Here is a 20,283-nt window from a genome sequence, read left to right as displayed (position 1 = left end):
GGGGACAAGAATAGCTCCTACTTCACAGGGCAGTTGTGAAGATCAAAGGAAATAATAAATATCATGTGTTTTTGAAAACCTTAAAGTGCTCTATAAATGTCAACGCTTATTATTAGCTGTTATGAATACTTTGTGTGTGTGTGTGTGTGTGCATGTGTGTATATTGGGGGGTGAGGTGCAAAGAATGCCAAGGCAAAGGGGAGGGAGGGAATCAAGAGTTGGGGGCGTCAAACAGAACCCAGCTCCGGGCTCTCTATGCTTCTATCCTTGCCATGCCTTGGGCAGGGGGCTCCCTTAGTTCTCCCCTTGCCCTTCATTCCCCAGCCAAGGGGATGGAAGGTTTTTCCTGGCTGTTTGCATTTCGGTTTGAGTAGTTACTCTGCCATCTGTGTGCTCTGTCCTCGTTGTCAGCCCTACCTACGTAGGCAGGGTGTGATTTCAGGGGGGCCAGGAAGGCCCCCTGCTCAAAATAGTGCCTCCCCCTCCTACTGCCTGATGCCTGTGTTTCTTTTAATAGAGGAGGGACAAAACCTTTGATTCCACAATTACAATCCGGTGTAGTGAGGGGGCTGTGAGGTTTCATGAAATAGATCTGGCCGTGCCATCCTGCATGGGAGCCGGGAGAGCTAGGCTGGAGTTCCAACCTGGCCACTGACTAGTTGAGTAACCATGGGCCACTCTTATCACTTACCTCATGAACCTCAGTTTCCTTGTTTGTAAAATGCTGGGATGGCACTGCTTCAGCTTTATTTCACTTCCAAACAAGTTGAGTTTTTTTTTAATTTCCTTGATACCACTCAGGCTTAGGATTCTTGGGGGAGGCTCACAATTATGAAAGGAAGGAAGGAGAGAAGAGAAAGGGAAAGGAAGGAAGGAGGATAAGAGGAAATGAAGGAAAAATGAAGGAAGGAATGAGAGGGAGGAAAGATAGAAGAAAGAGGGAAGGAAGGAAAGAGGGAGGAGAAAAAAGAAATAAGGAAAGAGGGAAGTGAGGAATGACAGAAAGAAGGAAAGAGAAAGAAGGAAGGAAGGAGTATAAGATGGAATGAAGGAAGGAAAGAAGAGAGGAAAAAGAGAAGGGAGGGAGGAGAGAAAGAGAAAAGGAAGGAAATAAGGAAGGAGTAGGGAAGGAAAGAGGGTAGAGAAGAATGATAGAAAGAGGGGAACAAGGAAGGAAGAAAAGAGGGAAAGAAGGAGGATAAGAAGACATAAAAGGAGGAAAGAAAAGGGAGGATGAAGAGAGACGGAGGAAAGAGAAAAGAAGGAAAGGAAGAAGGAGGGAATAGGGAAGGAAAGAGGCTAGAGAAGAATAACAGAAAGAAACAAGGGAGGAGGAAAAGAGGGAAAAAAGAAGGATAAGAAGAAATGAAAGGAAGAATGGATGAAAGAGAAAAGGGATGAAGAAGAGAAAGAGAAAGAAGGAAAGGAGGAAAAAGAGTAGGAAGGAAAGGAAGAAGGAAGGAAGAGGGAAGGAAATAATGACAGAGAGGGAAAGAAGGAAAGAGGACAAGGGGACAAAGGAAGGAAAAAGAGAAAGGAGTAAAAAAGAGAAGGAAGGAAGGAAGGAGGGAGAGTAAGAAGGAAGGAGGAGGGAAGGAAAGAGGGAAAGGAAGAGTGACAGAAAGAGGGAAGGGCGGAAGCACTTATTGAATGCCTACTATATACCAGGTACTGTATTAAGCGCTTTACAAATATATCATTTAACCTTCACAATAACCCTGGGAGGCAGCTGCTATTACGATCCCCATCATACAGTTGAATAAACTGAGATAGATAGAGATCAAGTGACTTGGCCAAGGTCACACAGCTAGGCCAAATTTGTCGAAGACCAAATTAGAACTGAAGTCTTCCTGACTCTTAAGTCCAGCATTCTCTCGATGGGGAGAAAGACAAATTTCACTGTCAGTCTAAGTCTTTTATCTGAACAATGGGGACAATCACTCACTTGCCTCACAGGATTACTGAGAGGAAAATGCTTTCCAAGTTTTGAAGCATTATATATGTGAATTTCCCCCCTCCCCCAAGATTATAGAGCAAGAGTTAAAGGTAGAGGAGGAAGAGATATTAGAGCCCATAGGCCGAAGACCAGAAGAGACCACAGGGGTCATTTTGTCTGGTCTACTCCTTTTATGGTTCAGGAGGCTCAGGGAGAAAGAGGCGAGATTTGAACCAAGATCCTGACTCCTGAGCCTGAGCTTTTTCTCCTGTCCCATAATGCCTCCCTTATATGATGCCACTGTATATCAACGTGTGAGGAAGAAGTTGACTTAATGGAGTTGTTTCTTCCAGTTTTAAAATTCAATTCAACCAATGCCCATTCTGTGCCCAGATGGACCTCTGATCTCATCTACTTGAGTGGTCCTTTTAACAGTGCAGATCACCACCCATTCGTGTCTGACTCTAAAAAGGTCCTATGACTGGCTTATGGCCTCATACAAGAGGGTGTATGAGAGAGATGCATTCTGGGGTGCAGTTCTGATCGAGAGAACATTTGGTTCATAAAAGGTGTGGGGAGGGAATAGGATGGGATAGAGAGGGGAGGTTGGGACCCCTTGGACAAACTTCATCATAGGCTTATCGACCTATAAAATGCCTCAGAGGGCATCTAATCCACCAATTTGATGGGCGAGGAAACTGAGTCTCAAGCAGCTTAGGCTGCCTATGGTCATGCAGTATCATACATAGGATTTGAACCCAGTCATTGGACTTGAGTCAGTGTCCCTTCCTCCTTCATGAGTGTCCAAGCCTGACCCTCCATGTGCATGTTGACCTTTAGACCATGAGCTCCCCAAGGGGAGGCCCTGGGTCCCAGCCCTGTTGTATGCGTGCCAAGTGTATGTATAAAGGCATTCCCCCCATACTGCAGAAAGCAAAGGGAGAAGCCCAGACAGCTCCACATCTCTTTATTGGGGCTTGACCACAGTATAACAGCCAGAGGCATGCGGGCAGGCCAGCAGCTCCTGGCCGGAGTATTGCCTTGGACACAGAGAGAGGTAACAGTTTTAGAAAAGTACTGACAGACACCAGGGAAGAGTGGGTAGGGGGAGAGGGAAGGGGTGCTAGGGTGAAGGGCAGAGGCCAAGGCAGAAGGGGCAGCCCTGACCCTGCTATTGCACGCGTGCCCTGGCCCAAGGTCAGGAAGGAGAGTATTGCGACTCATTTGATTTCATCCCGAGGCTTCCACAGGGTCCTCGGACCCCTGAGCCATTCAGACAGACAGACCCCTCCCTCCCCATGAGTCCGCCTGGAAGCATCTTTGAAAACAAACGGAGAGGGAGACAACACACAGAGATACGATAACAAATGACCCCTGTCTGTGGAGGAGATGGGTCAGGCGAGGGACATGGGCAGGGGATCCCTGCTCCCATTCTCCTGACCAGGACACCACAGACCACAGGCCAGAGGGGTAGGAGTAATGGGTCCTGTTTGAAGGGGATCCCTGGGGTGGGGAGGGGCTGGCAGTCTGAATCTGTCAGTTTCTGCCTACATGTAGATTGGGATGGGAGAACAGATGGACACAGTGATTGGCTGAACCCAAGTCAAGCCTCATGTGGAAACAGGAACCACACCAGCCAAACAGCCAGTTTATGGTTGGAATTCTACTGGTAGGTTCTGGATACTTCAGAAAAATGAATGTACAACTGGGAGCAAGAAAGGAGATGGGACCCTAGGACTTGGGGTTGGTGGGGGAGAGGAGGGGGTAGCAAAGGCTGACACAAAAGACAGACCACCAAGCAACACATGCACTACAAACAGGGGTACAGCATGTAAGAATATAGAATATATATGTATATATATGCATATAGATCTTTTAATATACAACAGAATAAACCATCAGACCCATCCTGGGCCATAGGATGTGTGTGTGCGTATTTTTTCCAACAGTCCTGCACAAACAAGGATTTCCAATTCTTTCCGAGTGAAAGATCCTTGCCTGGTTTCCAGGGTTTTCCCTAAGCCTCTTGCACTGTCTCTCTCCATGCTCCCGGCCTCCACGTGAGCCAAACTTTAAGAGAAGGTGAGGACCTCAGCCTGGGCATAATTGGACGAGAGGATGTCTTGGCAGGTCTCTGTGTTTAAAGAGCACAGGTGTGAGTCACCGGTACACACACTTTCCCATCAACATTGCCTTCTTTGGGGATAGGGGGAAGGGCAAGAACAAGTTAGAAGGGAGAAACCCACAACCCACAGGTGATGGGGCCAGTGGAGGGCATCTAGGATTCCAGTTGCAGATTATCTGGGCTGAAGGATTGGGAGGAGCTGATAGGAATTAACTAGTAAAAACACCATTCCCTTCTTCCTTTCTATAGCCCCTCTTCTTTTTTCACACCCACACATCTCCCATGCTGACCCTGCCCAGGGCCACTTGGCAGGGGTTGGACATATAGGGATGAAGTTCAACACATCTCTGCCCTCAAGTTGCTCAGTCTACCTCCTAAGGGAGAATCTGATGTCTGTGCAGATAAGTATAAGATACAGTAGAACATGTTAGAAAAGACAGACACAAAGTGCTCTTGGAAAGTGTGTGGAGGGAGAGCGCAGTTCCCTATCTCCAGATCTGTTCAGGTACTTGTATCCAGAAGGTCCCCTGCTCCCTCTAACCATGGATGGACAGCTCCTAAAGGAGATGAGGGCATAGCTTGGCAGACTTGATCATGGGAGTTATTGGGATGGGCTTTGAGCTCTCTCACAGGATTCCTAAAAACCTTATTGGAGACACCTTACAGTGTGTCCTGACCCCATACAGTCTGCTGTGTCCTACTAGCCTGATCTCCCACCCTAGCTGGTGCACAAAGGAAATACAGATGTATTTCCCACAAGAGATAGGGAACTTAAAAAAACCCCAAAACCTCATGCCCTGCCTACTTTCCCTGTCAATGCATGGGAGGCCCAAAGCCCATGGGGAGCTGGGCAGATATTCCTTAAGTTGGAGAAGTGACGAATTCAGGCCTTGAGTAGTCCTATCCACTACCTCCTTCCAGCTTTCAGGACACTTCCTGCAATTCTTCATCTCCTACTAATGTCCTAGGGATTTGGTATGAATCCAGAAGACCAAACATGGATCCAAGATGGCGTCTTGACAATCCCCTACCCTGCTGTCAGTCAACATTTCCTGAAGCCTGGTGGGTACGCCCTCACCTTTCCCAGTACCTATCTACAGAGGTCTTGCACAAAGTTGGATAGGAAGCCAAAGGTTTACAAAGTTCTTTCCTCACAACAGCCCTAGGAGGTAGGCAGTGTGGATATAATTTCCCCCTTTCACAGAGGAGGATACTGAGGCTAAGAGCTTTAGAGAGTTTCCCACAGTCATATAGCTATATCACACTAGAGATTTAAACCCACATCTCTCCTGACTCCAAGACCAATGCTCTTTCTACTCATCTAAAGACATGCCTCACCATACAGGACCCCATGCCCTATGCAAGCTTCCTTCAGGTCACTAGGCACCCGGGTTCTTTCTCCTTGTCCCAGGCATCTGGTAGACAATGTGCTCAGAGGAAAGAGCAAACAACTTGAAGCCATCCCAGACCTGTTATTTCCTGCCTGTGTAGGAGCTTAAGGAATCATCTCTCTGGGGGTTGGACTGGATGGTTTCTGAGGCTCCTCCCAGCTCCAAATTTACAATCTTCATGGGATCGTGGCTCTGAGGCCATCCCCCCTCATTTTATAGATGAGGCACAAGGCATTTACCTAAGTTATTTGCCCAAGGTCACACAGATAAAGGTCAGAAGTGGGCTTTGTCCCAGTGTTCTCTTACTGTACCATACTTTCACTGCACAGTGGATGGACAACAATCCCAGTTTAGCTAGTCTGGAGCAGGTTCCTCCTCCTGTCAGGCATAAAGGGGAGAGAGGAAGGCCTTCTTCCCTGCTCCCAACTCTGGCTCCAAAATCTGTTACATTATCTTGTTCCCTTCTTCCCTCTTCTACTGAAGCCCAAGGCCGTGGGGAAACCACCTGGGGCAGGTGTCAGATTCCAAGAGGGCATAAATGGAGAGACTCCCGTTCATCTGAAAGGCTATCCACATCCTCCCAATCTCAAACTCTCCCAAGACAGAGCTGTGTGAAAGGTCTTGTGAAGGATAAAAGGAAGCAAGAGGGAAGAGGAAGGGACCTGGGGAAAGAAGATAATAAGATCTGCAAGAAAGGATCCAGGCTGGAATCCTGGCTTTGTTACTAACCGTGTGACTTTCAACAAGGCATCCAACCTCTCTGAGCCCTGAGGGTCTTCTTTTGTAAAACGGGGGTGGGGTTGCACCAGATGGCATCAGGGTTCGCTCTGCATTTGTAATCTTATGTAACCCCTCTGGGCCTCATCTGTAAAATATGGGAGTTGGACTAGGGGTCTCTAAGGTTCCTTCCAGCTGTAAATCCTATGGTCTGGTGCCCCCAAGGGATCCCACTTTGGGGGAATGATTCCCTACCCCCATCCCCATGATCCCTCCCCTGGGCAATCTGACAGAGTAGATAGATACTTAGGAAGCCCCTTAAAACAGGGGATCCCATTCTGGGCTATGCCTGCCTCACCAACTTGCCAGAAATGAGAGATGAGCTAAGTGGAGAGAAGCATAGGGAGAGAACCGGACCCTACCCGGAAGCATTGCTCCTTGCCCTTCCTGGACACAATGAAAGTCAACAATACACTTCTGGTACACCAGCACTGCTCCTGGTGCCCTAATCAGTATTCTGGATCACTGGTCTATATGATGCCCCTGGAAAGAATTCCTGATGTAATGATTGGAATGACACCATCTGCCAGTAAGTCTCCAGCAGGTGGCGTCATTCCAATCATTACACTGACCAACCCCTGGTTCCATACCACTTTCCTCTATGGCTTCAGCAACACATCAGGGGGAAATAGCATTTAAAATTGTGGGGCTCTATCTGGCCCTATGGTTGCCTCTCTCCACAAGATAGAAGACCCCAAAAGGTCTCCTTCCCCACCCCATTCCCCCATGCTAACCCTAGTGCTTTGGTCCCAAGTGAAAAGCTCATCCTGAGACCCCCCACCCATCCTCTTGTCAGGACTGGAGAGCATCAAATGTGTCAAATCCTCAAATTGGAGGAAACAAGTCCTGTAGCCAAGAGAGACCAGAAGTCCTAATGGCCAGACCCAGATGGGGAGGCAGCTAGGTAAGGAACCAGGATAGACAGCATCCTATTGAATCCTCAAGGTGAAGAAACTGAGTCCTGAATCCAAGAAAGGCTAAAAGGTCAATGACCGACCCAGATGGGTGGGAAGGTGGGACCGAGCCCAACAACCTCTCCTCCTATCGTGAAGGGCCACATTCCAAAACCTAATGGTCTTTTTCCCCCCAGGGCAATGGGGATTAAATGACTTGCCCAGGGTCACACAGCTAGTAAGTGTCAAGTGTCTGAGGATGGATTTGAACTCAGGTCCTCCTGAATCCAGGGCCAGTGCTTTATCCACTGCACCAGCTAGCTGCCCCCACCTAATGGTCTTTTATACCCTAATGGATAGGAGGCAATTGTCCTTTTTAGGCTGATCTACACAGGGGATGAACCCTGCAGGCTCTGTATGCCATCAGCACTCGATAAAGTGATTGCAAGTTAATTCGGTCCCTTCCCCCACTGCCAATGCCCCAACAATGTTTCACTAAAGATAGATTTCACTTGAACAACCATTTATTAAGTGCCTGTTGTGACCAGGCCATTGTGCATTGGGGGAGGTACAAAGTTTCTGTAAGACAGTCCTTGCCCTCATGGAGTTTACTATCTAATAGAAGAGATTCAACACATTATTGTACCACATATAGGCAAATAAAGTGCCTCACACAGTCTGAAGAAGGAAAGCTTTTTTTTTTCTGATGAGGGGCTGCTCCATAGAGGTAGTATTATAGTAGGGCTTTAAGGGTAGTAAGAGGAGGCTGGCATTTCTGTAGAAGCAGAGACAGTGGACACAACCAGGCCTGTCTCTGTCCCCCCACCCCTGGCCAGAGCCCCTCCAGATCCTGGGGATGGGCAGGGGAGGAGGCACAGAGACCTCAAATTGCTACCAAGCTGTGAGTTCTGTGTCATTATCAAAGAGCCAGGAGGAAAAGTTCAAGAGCCAGCCTCAGCTCAGCACCAACCCCAATCAGGCTGCCCAGAGCCAGCTGGACCCAGGACAAGGGCAGCTTGCTTGAGGGGGGTGCCCCCACAGGGGCAGAGGGGTGGGGGAGGACTGTGGAAACTTGGGTTCCTGACAGCTCCTGAGGTCGCCACAGAAATAGCCAACTCAATTCTCTGAAACAGAGAGTCGGAGGAGAAAATAGCTATGCTTGGATGGGGGTTATATTGTGCTCTTAGCTCATGCTGTCCCTGGCCAGGGCCAAATTAGCCCCCTGGCGCCCTTGGCTTCCCCGCCCCCCCCCCTCCCAGGAGACTCTCTCCCAGCTCCAAGGCTGCTTGATTGGCCACTCTGGTACCTCATTGGTTCTTCCTACTCCTCAAGGCATTCTTTCCTGTCTCTGGAGGACTCATGGATGGGCACACTCTTAAGCACTTTGTACATCTTAAAGTGAGGTGTAAATGCTGGGAGATGTGCTCCTCATATGCCTCTCCTTTACCCCTAGAGGGAGCAGTATCTTACTCTGGGGGGTGGGGGTGGGGCTGGGGGTAAAGCAAGGCACAAGCATCCTAGTACCTGGAGAGCCTAGGACATCCCAGCAGCTGGAACAAGGCTTATCTCACCAAGAACCTTAAAGACTTAGGACGTATCTAAGGCAGGAAACCCTTGGACAGAGGCCTTGCTCTTCTCAAGAAAGCTACCCATGTTGACCCCCGATTCCTATCTTTCAAAGCTTCCCAATTGTCACTGGTGCTCCACTCCCAGAACCTGCTTTCTTGCTGTAACTTTGCCTCTGCCAGCTCGGGAAGGAGCAGAGTCGGACGGTTAGTCATTCCCACTAAGTTGCATAATGCCAATTCTAAAAATTGCCGAGCACATAGCTCCACTGTCAGCTCTAATCCCCGTCAGGTACTCATGAAGTGTCTCCAGTGAGAAGTTTCTCGGGCCTTTCAGAAGGCCCAGGCGTGAGACAGGCTCAGAAGGGTCAGGAGGACCCCACTGGGAAACCTGGCCCAGTTGTTAAGATTTACACGCCCCCTGTGCTAGGGGCCCAGGCCCAAAAGGCTAACTCAGTCCTCAGCTTAGTGGCAGGTAGGGCCCAGGTGGTAAATCAGTTCTCTCCTGTCTCCTTCAGCTGCGATGAAGGCACACGCATGCTTACTTAGTGACTCACAAACCTGTTGTGCTCCCCGGGATCGGGATCGTTAGGTAAATGAATACACTTAATTATAGAAATTAGATGAGTCTCTGCTTCTGGCAGAAATAGAGAGAGGAGAGGCTGGGTGGGAACAGTAGGTGACTCAGAGGCAGGCAGGGCGGGGAGTTTGGCAGGAGAGGAGGGATTTGGTGGGGGGTATTGGGAATGGGAAACACAGACCACAACATGGGAATCAGATGAAAACACAGGGGTGGCTGGAGTTCTGATTATTGCTATGTGGCCTGGCCTGTGAAACCAGCAAGGGGTGTGTGTGTGTTGGGGGCGGGGGGGGGGGAGGATTGCCTGGAACAGCCAGGGAGAAGGGGGGGGGATCATCAGAAAGCTGTGCTTTCTGTAGCAGCACAAAGTCGTTCTCCCCTGAGTCATCGGTCAGTAGAGTTCAGGGTGGAGAGCTCCGGAGGGAAGCCCGATCCTCCTCCATGACCACAGGGGATTGTTCCTGATCTAGTTCTCCAAGATGGAAAGCAACATGACTGAGGAATAAAATAAAGGCTCCTAAGCCTCCCCCCACCCCCATCCTATGAGAGAGAGAGGGAGAGGGAGAGGGAGAGGGAGAGGGAGAGGGAGAGGGAGAGGGAGAGGGAGAGGCAGAGGGAGAGGGAGAGGGAGAGGGAGAGGGAGAGGGAGAGGGAGAGGGAGAGGCAGAGGGAGAGGGAGAGGCAGAGGGAGAGGGAGAGGGAGAGGGAGAGGGAGAGGGAGAGGGAGAGGGAGAGGGAGAGGGAGAGGGAGAGGGAGAGGGAGAGGGAGAGGGAGAGGGAGAGGGAGAGGGAGAGGGAGAGGGAGAGAGAGAGGGAGAGGCAGAGGGAGAGGGAGAGGGAGAGGGAGAGGGAGAGGGAGAGGGAGAGGGAGAGAGAAAATGAGAATGATGGATTTGGGGAGAAGAGAGGTGAACGAAAGGTCATTTAGCCCATTTCTATGGCAAGACTATTGCTTTAAGCAGGCCCAAACTCTTGGGGGAAGATAGACAGACAGGCAGAGACATCCTTGCACAGACTGTTTCATAACTGGCTAAAGGCAACACGGAAATGGAATGTATTTGTTGCAATTAAAAAAATAAATGTCTAAGGTAAGAAAGGTGCTGAGGCCCCAGCGTAGTTCAGCTCTAGGATATGTGTGGGGGCGCCGCCTGCGCACACAGCCACATAGAACTGCCCAGAACGAAGACAGCGGGGAAGAACAGGGACAGAGGAGCCCTGATGAGGGCCAGGAGCTGGAGAAGTCTTATTATCTGTCCTCTCAGGATGATCCTAGAACAGCCGAGGGGGACAGCAGATTGGAGTTCTCTGCTTTTGGTCAATGACTCCAGAGCTGGGAGTTCTGAAGAATCAGATGCTGTTGGAGTAAGGAGCCCCAAGTGGGCCAAAGTCTGCCTGCTTTGATGCCTGAGCAGGGGAGGAGGGGTGGTGGGGGGGTGGTGGGGCTGGGAAGCATCTCTACGGGCAGCATGAGTCATGGCAAGGAGAGGGGGAGAGGCAGAGGGCGGGCAGGCGAGCGAGGAGGATGAGTGAGCTGGAGCAGCCTCGATGCACCGTGGCGCTGGAGACGGTTGGTTAAGGAGCAGCGTGTCCGTGTGTCGGGCCCGTTAGAGAATGGAAGGGGTGGGAGAGCAGGAGCTTTCTCGGAGGGTAGGGTGAACTGTAGTGCGATGTGAGTGGAGACAGCCCCAGACTGGTTCCTGCTGCTCCGGCTATGTTGTTTAGACTTCTGGACTTTTCACAGCCTTGGTGAAGAAAAGGCAGATGCATGATGAGAGAGAGGCTGCACTGCCCACTTAGGCTATGCAGTATTTTCACCAAGGGGCACCAAAAGGGACCCCCGGGGTCAATGGCCCCTGGCTTACCAGCTCTCATCTCCCCCCGGAGACAAAATCTTCCCCTCCTGGGGAAGATGCACGACATAAGTCTTTCTTTAATAGAGAACCCGGCCTGCCCTGTGCTCAGTAACCCTCTGGCTCGCCCCAGCTCACATCTGTCATATCTCCATTCCTAGACAGGCCTCCCCTGACTGGGGCATCCCTCCCTCAAATCATCTTCCTTCTTTCCTAATAGTGGGGGATGGAGGCAGCTGGCTAAGGAGCAGTGAGTGGCATCTCTGCTGAGGGCCTCTTGCGAAGTCAGCTTACTCAACCCTATGGGCCCAGCCCCACGGCTGCTCCCCACGATGCTGTTTCCAAACTGGGCTCGGGTACCAGGTTCAGGGAAAGTTGCCGAGCGTTGGGGGTTCGAGAATGCTAATTGCCACGCTTGCTTAGCGGGCCTGTTTCCCAGCAACCCACCTGTTCCCTCATGAAGGTCACTCTAATTGGCTAAGCAACGTATTTGTTACCAAGGAGCTGTGTAGAGGCATCTCACAAACACAGTGGCTGGGCCCAATGGGTACCCCAGGGGCTCTTCTCCCTGAGGCACAGGCTGTGTTGGCAGCAGGAGGCAGGTTTTCCCTTCTCCACAAACACATACACACGCAGAGCACTTGCTCTTACTACATACCAACATGTGGACGCCCCCAGAGACAGATGCCACTCCTCCTGCTTTTGTCCTCTCTGCCCCCATTCTTACCACCTCCCCATCTACTGATGCAACCTTGAAACACAGTCTCTCCGATACCCTTCCATGTATGCTACTGAGGCAGAAGCCCACAGAAGGCCTGTTTCTGCTGCTGATGTCACTCGCATAAATGGTGACTGCACATGCTACAGAGAGCACATGTCTGACAATGTCCATGCACACAGACCCTTATGCACTAAGGCACTCACTGGCTCCCATATTCCCTGGTGCTTGGGGCAGTGCTCTCTCCTTGTGGAAAGGTAAAAGATCATAGGATTGGAGATCTATGGCTGGAAGAAACTTTGGAGGCCACCTCCCTCATTTTACAGATCAGAAACTGTAAGGCCCATAGGAGTTAAATGACTTGCCCAAGGTCACACAGTTGTTATATGTACAGAGGTTCTCTGTACTGAAACCTAGACCCTCAACATTGGGACAAGGTGCCGCACTTGGGAAAGAAGAGTGGAGAACCTTACATAGGGGTGGGCTCATTTCACCCTTGAGTGGCTTTTTAAAGCCACTGAGGATGGGGGTAGAACGAAGGGCCAAAAAGGGTAGGGCTGGGGCAGCTGCCTCAGATGGGAAAAGGAAGGGACCATCTGCTCAAACAATAGTTAGCCATTGAATTGAATCTGGAGACACTTCCTTCACCTGGCCAGAACCTGCCAGGCCTCTTCCATCTGATTCCACCCCAGCACCTGACCTCCTCTTCATTCTCTGAACAGGCTGGGGACACCTGGGCCCTGGGAGCAAAGCAGGAGCTAAGAAACAATTTCCTTTGAGAGCCTATCTTCCACTACCAAGAACTCTGGGCTGAGGCCTAATGGGGATAACCCTAGAACTCCAGGACTAGGCTCCTTTTGGACTCAACACTCAGTACATTGCAGACCGCTGTTTCTGGTCCCTATTTCATAGAAACAGTCACCAAGGCAAAGAAATATCAAGTGATTCCCCTAGGGTAATATAGCAATTCATTCTGCATCTACTCTGGGTGCCAAGTGGTACCCCATCCTTACATGGGGACCTGGCTGTCCCTGGGAGCAGAGTATAGGAACCAAATAAGGCTAAAATACCACCCCCACTCCCAGGGTCTGATTATTATCAATTCAGCCTCAGGATTTCCTCTCAGAGTCGGCCTAAGGGTTTCAAACTGCAGGCATATATCACCCTGCCACTGTGCACTTGTTCCATGAAGAGATGCCTTTGGGAAAAACAATATTACTGGGGGGCAGTTAGCTTAATGCTAATAGAGACATTCTTATACATGGAAGATAAATTCCTAGAAGGCAGGGTGGAAAAAGGAGCTGTTAGGCACCTGGGCAGAGCCAGTGGTATGGCCCTGGGAGGGAAAGGGTGGAGACAGGTTAAGGAAAAGTGAATGACAAGACCTACACTGGGTACACTGGGCCCCCTGGCTGGAGAGGGAAGGAAGGGGATGGCTGAAATAAGTAGAGGGATTGGGGCAGTCCCACTCACTAGCAATTTCCCAGGGATAAAGGTTCAGGACTGAGCTTAAGTTGCTGTTTGTCCTTCATTCTTGAAGAGGACCATGACATTGAGGTGAAGTCATGATTTGCACTGAGTTGGATTTAATCTAGGGAGGGCTTTGTAAGGTCACCAATCTCAATCTCTCCTCCAGAGCCACCTGGGTCCAGTGGTGATATATATATATATATATATATATATATATGTATATGTATGTATATATATATATATATATATATATATCAGGATGACCAGAGATGGCCATGGATGTTTAAAGTAAATGGGGTTAAGTGACTTGCCCAGGGTCCCACAGCAAGTAAGTATCAGAAGAGAGATGTGAACTTAGGTCCTCCCAACTTCAGGGCCAGTGCTCTTTCCACTACACCACCTAGCTGCCCCTAATCAAACTAGGACAGGGGTGCCAGAGGTCAAAGGCATGGGGAACGTGGGGTGGAGAGTGGAGGAAGCAGCTAGATGGGTAAAAAGAAAGAGGAGGCGCTCACTGCTGGGGAGGCATGTAAGAGATGCTCCAGCTTAGAACACATAGCCCAGCCCAGCCAGGATCATTAGTCAGTCCCGGGTCTATAGGATACAAACATACAAATGTGTGGGGTGGGTGGGAAGTGAGTTGTTCCTAGGTCTAGGGTCAGAAATGGAGCCCTATCTTCAACATTAACGAAGGGGCTTAGAACACTACAAGTGGGGATTTGGTCATGATATGTGAGCAAATTTATTGTCGTTGACAGAGGCAGCTCTTAGATGGGTTACAACTATTGTTCCTTATACCCCTGACTTCAGCTATTTGAATCCCTAGAAGCCTAGAGCTGAGCTGCAGGGTGACCTAGAAAATCCCAGGGAGATGATGACAATGATAATGAAGAGATCTCAGCACCAAACTTTGCCCAAGGTTACAAGTGTCAAGAGGTGGAATTCAAACCCAGGTCCTCCCCAAAGTCAATGCTCTGTGCTGACAGGCATCATATAGGCTGGCCTGGCCTAGCCTTGGAGACAGAGCCAAGCAAGGCCTCCTCGATGACTACATTCCTCTCTGCTTGACTGCTCCAAACAATGGGGAACTTGATTTTCTGGGCTAGCCTGAGCCCAAGGTCTGACCCTTATCCAGAAATGAGTCCCGGGTTCTCGAATCCTGGTTTTAGAAGGCTACTTCTTTTCTTTATTCTTCCCTCATCTGGGAGTGATCAAACAGTCCTGCCTTTGGGACAGCCATGGATCGTACTTCTGGTGGGGGCTATCCAGGAGGAAATGGCCTGAAAAATTCAGGTGGCCTGGGAAGGTGCTTTGGGGTTCCCAGACCCAACCCAGCCCTGAGCACCAAACCCGAAGACCCCTAAGAAAGGAAAGGCCCAGAGCTCAGGAGCTGAGGAGAAGGTGCTGGGGCTGATGTCAGAGGGGGAAGGCACTGGAGAGAGAGATGAGTGAGGAATGCAGGCTTCTGCCTGTGGGGATGGAAATGGACTTAAGGGTCAAGCAGCCAGAGCCAAGGCACAGGAAAGCCAAGAAGTGGAAGATGGAGGAAGAGAGAAGGCAGGAAATGGGTTTATAGGAAGGAGATAAGTCCCTGGAAGAAGAAGCTTAGTGGAGAGCACACACGAGCTGGTGGTGGAGGAGAAGGGGGCAGGAACAGCACAAACAGAAGGGGTGGGGGCCGATGAGCCTGGCCCTGATCCAAAGATGTGGTTTGGCCTCGGAGATGGGGCTATCATATTGAGAAGATAGTGTGACCCCTCACCCCAGGCTCTGCCTCACCTGTCCCTAGATGCCCTCCTTCCCACCCAGTCGGACAGAAGGGCCTTCCTTACCTTTTCGGACACTACCATCGGCACAAGCATAGTCTCCAGCGCTGAGCAGAAAACAGGTGGCTGCTTTCTTGTTCTTGTCCCTGGTGCTGGAACGGCGCATGGCCCTTCGATCCTCCGGGGCTGAGGCCAGAGGCTGGGTAAGGCAGGCCCCCTCCTCATCTGACAGCACCACATTTGCATCTCCATTTTGCTTGGAATCTGAGAAGGGCAGGGAGGAGAGGGGAAATACAGTATGGATTGAAAGGCCTGCACCCATGGGGAAGGAAGAGACGATGCTCCTCTTGCTTGAGGTGGATTAGTTCTGGATTCAGCTGCTGATGAAGATCAAGGGGGGTGACCTGGAACTGGTGGGAGTCAGGAAGATATGGATTTGGATCCTGACTTACTAATTGTATGACTCTTGGCAACTCGCTTAAAATCTCTAGTTTTTTGTTTGCTTGTTTGCAAAATGAGAGTTGGACTTGATGACTTCTAGCTCCCCCAATATCTCTAAGTCTATGAGCCAATGCACATGAACACCTGTGACCTTCACCATACACCCGGGGATTGAGGGATCACCCTCTTTTCAGGCCCCTGAATCCAATGCTGGGGCTAGCTTTTTCACTTGGCTGGCGATTCCTTATCTTCTACCACTTTCCATGGCCCAGACGAACTAAAGAAGCAGATAAGCTCTTTGTGACTTGAGAACGTCGTGTGCAGTTTGGGGCACTTTTCCAAGAGCCATTTGCTTCCAGGTGGGCCCTTCTTTCCAATGATCTGTCCTTTTCCTTAGGCCTTAGCTCTGGCTTCTGCCTCCTTGACCTTCCAGTGAGGTCTAGCATATAGGCAGGGCCACCTAGATCCCAGACTGCTCACAAGGCTCAAATGGGACACTAGATAGAAAAGTCCTTTAGAAAGGTTAAACCTCTTTATCAATGTAGGGGATTATCAGCTTTATTATTCTTTTTGTGTGTGTGTGTGTGAGGCAATTGAGGTTAAGTGACTTGCCCAGGGTCACACAGCTAGTAAGTGTCAAGTGTCTGAGGCTGGATTTGAACTCAGGTTTTCCTGAATCCAGGGTTGGTGTTCTATCCACTGCACCACCCAGCTGCCCCTCAGCATTATTTATTATTCTTAAGAGCTTCTATTACCTCCCAGCCAAATTTACATTGTATTTATCTTGTATACATTTGAATATAATTAGATAAATGGTTAGAGAGATGGATCACTAAATAGATAGATGGATGGTTAGAGAGACAGCTGGATAGAGAGATAGGTGGATGGGTAAACAAATAGATGGCTAGATGGATAACTAGAGAGATAAATGGATGTATAGAGATGGGTGGATATATAGAGAGAGATGAATGGATAGATAAGCAGGTAGGTGGAAGGAAGAAAGAAAAAAGAAAGGAAGGAAGCAGGGAAAGGAGAGAGAAAAAGGAAGGAAGGAAGGAAGAAAAGAAAGGAAGAAAGAAAGAAAGAAAGAAAGAAAGAAAGAAAGAAAGAAAGAAAGAAAGAAAGAAAGAAAGAAAGAAGAAAGAAAGAAAAAAGAAAGAAAGAAAGAAAAAAGAAAGAAAGTTGAAGGCAGGGACTATTTCCTTATTTCCTTTTTGTCTTGGTATGCTTAATACCCAGCATAATGCCTTTCAATCAACCGACTCATCAATCAAATAAGCGTTTAATAATAATAATAGCTAATGTCAGCTAGACTTTATAGTACTTTATGGTTTGCGAAATATTTAAAATATGTTATCACATTTATGCTCACAACAAGCTTGTGAGGTAGTTGTTATTATATTCTCTGTTGTGCATTTATAAGGTGTCTATTGTGTGGCGGACCTGCATATATAATCCCTTAATGGATGCTTGTTGAATGGTTAGTTGATTAACAAGAGCGATTAGGGAAGCTTTTATTTTACAGTACTGTAAAAAAAAAAAAGAAATATTTCTTTCCAATTGTTATATAGGGTGGAGTTTCTTTTTTAGCTTTTTGAAAATTTAGGGTTTTTTTCAATTAACAGACATTTATTTTCTCTACCTCCCACTTCTGCCATATCCCAATTGCACACACACACACACACACACACACACAGAAAAGAAAAAGAAAACCTCTGTAACAAATATTCACAGTTAAGCAAAGCAAATTGCTTCAAGTGAGGAGCTCCTTAAGACCTAATCAATAAGGTCGCCTATAGGTAAATCAGGGTTAGCTTCCATCATGCTTGACCTGGATCGAGCCACCATGGGAGTCTTAAAGTTATTTTGTTTTCCTGAGCAAACACTTCGGATGGGTGGTAGAAGACCATAGTTAGGGACACTGAGAACATGGAGAACCAGCCTAGGGTTAAACATCTAGATCCCTTCTATGTCTCCAATTCTCTGATTAAATAATGGAGGGCTAGCTCTCTTCTGCATAAGAATCCAGACTGGATACCAGGGTCTGCCAAGGCAAAGGGCTCTTTACTATGGGGCTCCCCTCTTATAGCTGGAAGTCCATTAAAGACACCACCTGGAGACTCAGATTTCAGCCTTCCTATACCATGCCTTATTCTGGCTTCCTGGCTCCTTGCCAGCCACAAGCCATGGACCAGTCCTCCAAATAGCGGCTTTACTTTTGGAAATATGGAAGCCCAAATCCAGCCAGAACAAGAACTTCTCCAACTCTTTCAGGATAGCTCCAATCAGGACCTCCAGCTAGGTGGCCCAGTGAATAGAAGAGTCATAAAGACCCAAGTTCAAATTGTACCTCAGACATTAGCTGTGTGACCCTGGGCAAGTCAGTCAACCTCTGCCTCAATTTCCTCAACTGGAAAATGAGTATCATTACCATCATTGTCATTGTCATTGTCCCTACTTTTCAGGGTTGTTGAAATAATATTTGTGAAGTTGAAATGAAATAATAGATATAAAAGTGCTTTGTTATTATTATTCTTAAGGGCTGCTATTACCTCCCTGCTAAATTTATACGTATTCATCCTGCATGTGCTTTAAATATAATTAGATATATAGACTATGATCTTTTTGAGGGCAGCAATTTCATTTTTGTCTATATCCTTAGCATCCAGCATGATGTTTTAGACAGTGCCCAGTACATGATAAGTGGCTAAGAAACATTTGTTTCCCTTCTTCCAGTCTTTTGGACGCTGGGGCTATGATTCTCACCCTCTCTTGTCTGTTCACAAGCTCCATACAGTCTTAGGAGATGTCTAGCAGCATAACTAATGGAGTTTTAAACTAGGCAGGACCTTGGATAGCACCTGTAGTCTCTCCTCATTTTATAGACAAGGAAAGGACTCTAGAAATGTGTGATTTGCCCAAGGTCACAAGAAACCTGGATTGGGACCCAGGGTGACTTTCCACCATATTGTACTCCACTTAGACTGAATAAGATCAAAATAATGGTGATAAAATATCAGAGCTGGAAAACACCCTAGAGATCAGGGCTCTTCAGCATCGGGGAAGAGGACTTGATTATGGCAAGAAGACCAACTGTCATTTTATCACCTGTGTGACCTTGGACAAGTTACTCTACTTCAGTCTCCTTATCTTTCAATCCTAAGGCATAAAATTGGTGGCCCTCACCCAATGGCATAAACGTCCTTGGAAGCTGCTAGACTATGGAGTTCATGCCAAAGGTGTGGCTACAATGTCACACACAATAATGCGGGGCTAGCCTCAGGGACTTAAAAATTTTCTCTGAGCTCCTGACAGCCCTGAAAACAGCTAAAAGTTCTCTGACATCTTGGGGTATGGGACTAAGAACCAAGGATTGAGAATCAAGGAAGTGGGAGGGGTGAAAAACAGGGAAAGGAAGGCTTAGGAATGCTGCCCTGTGGGGGCAGCTAGGTGGCACAGTGGATAAAGCACCAGCCCTGGTTCAGGAGGAGATGAGTTCAAATCCGACCCCAGATACTTGACACTTACTATCTGTGTGACCTTGGGCAAGTCACTTAGCCCTCATTGCCCTGCCCCCCCCCCCAAAAAAAATGCTGTACTGCTTCCTGAGGGAAGAAAGAGCCAGCAGGGCCCACTTACAAACTCAAAAGTCCTTGTAAGTAGGCACTGTTTCATTCACCGTGTTTGTATAACCAGTTCCTAGTACAGTTCATGGTGCATAGTAGGTACTTAATTAATGCTTGCTGATTAAATTGCCTCAGGCAGCCTAGCTTCCAGGATGTAATGCAGGCTAAGACTCTCAGGCCACAGACTCAGTTCCCTGTCTTGGAGGACACTCCCTCCTAGGCCAGAACCACACCATTCGTTGCCCTAAAGAGCAAAGCCCTGGCCAATCCACTGGTCAGTCTCCCCTGCCCACGGTTAACTAGAGACATGAACTTCATAACATCTTTAGAAAGCTACTCTAATACTTAATGGAGGAGAATAATTCTTTGTAGCCAAATGGGAATCCACTGTGTGTTGAGTTTTCTCTTTCAGTTCTAAGCAGAGGCAAAAACCAACTTTTAAAGCATCCTTTCCTATCTTTGAAGACCTCCTAAGTCTACCCTCAGCCTTCTCTTCCCAGGGCATGTGATCCCAGTTCCTCCAACCTTCCTTCACCTTCTTCAGTATTTTCATAGGCTAACTATCTCATTTAACTCTCAGCTTGCCATTGCATGAACCGGATCTCTCTTCCATTTTCTCCATCTATTTCAAACCTAGGAGGACAAATATAGACTTAGGACCCCAGTGAAGGCTTGGTCCAGGTTAAGCATAATGGAAAACAGCCTTGACTTCCCCCTCAAGTGACATTATTAATTAGGTTTTGAGATGCTCCAGGTAATATTTTGGAGAAAGGGTCTCTCTTGCTGATATATCTTGTATAGTTAGTGGTCTCTCCTTAAGAGCTGATGTTTATGTAACACTGTGAGGTTTAGAAAGTATTTTACACATATCATCTCATTTGAACTTCATAAAAATTCTGTTATCCCCATTTTAGAGATGAATTGATTGATTTGTCCAGTTAGTGAGTGTCTGAGGGAAGATTCAAACCCAGATCATCCTGATGATAGATCTGGCAGTCTGTTCACTATATCACACTGCCTTTCTCAGACTAATCCTTTACTCTGTAAAGCGGTTTTAACTTTTCAAATCACCTTCGTTTCTATTATCTTATGGTACCTCACTGGGAAGTAGAGAACACAGACATTTTGCAGATGAGAAGAGTAAA

General features: G+C 48.2%; 1 protein-coding gene across 3 annotated transcripts in view; it reads right to left on the bottom strand.

The window, feature by feature from the left end:
• Window positions 1-20,283, bottom strand: part of KCNC4 (potassium voltage-gated channel subfamily C member 4) — a 70,135-nt gene that overhangs the window by 30,272 nt on the left and 19,580 nt on the right. The window contains exons 3-4 of one of the 3 annotated variants that reach the window (XM_044004705.1): window positions 15,138-15,335; window positions 2,888-4,070 (exon numbers count right to left, since the gene is read on the bottom strand). In XM_044004705.1, the coding sequence (XP_043860640.1) occupies window positions 4,009-4,070; window positions 15,138-15,335 (260 nt within the window). In that variant the 3' untranslated portion in view covers window positions 2,888-4,008. Of the gene's footprint in view, window positions 1-2,887; window positions 4,071-10,753; window positions 11,010-15,137; window positions 15,336-20,283 lie in introns of those variants that run through there. The other 2 variants (XM_044004704.1, XM_044004703.1) reach the window with 2 other exon arrangements.

Source organism: Dromiciops gliroides, chromosome 4 (assembly GCF_019393635.1).
Source record: "Dromiciops gliroides isolate mDroGli1 chromosome 4, mDroGli1.pri, whole genome shotgun sequence".
Taxonomy (NCBI): domain Eukaryota; kingdom Metazoa; phylum Chordata; class Mammalia; order Microbiotheria; family Microbiotheriidae; genus Dromiciops; species Dromiciops gliroides.
Note: the sequence above shows the minus strand (reverse complement) of the source record. Positions and strands in the feature narration are given on the sequence as shown.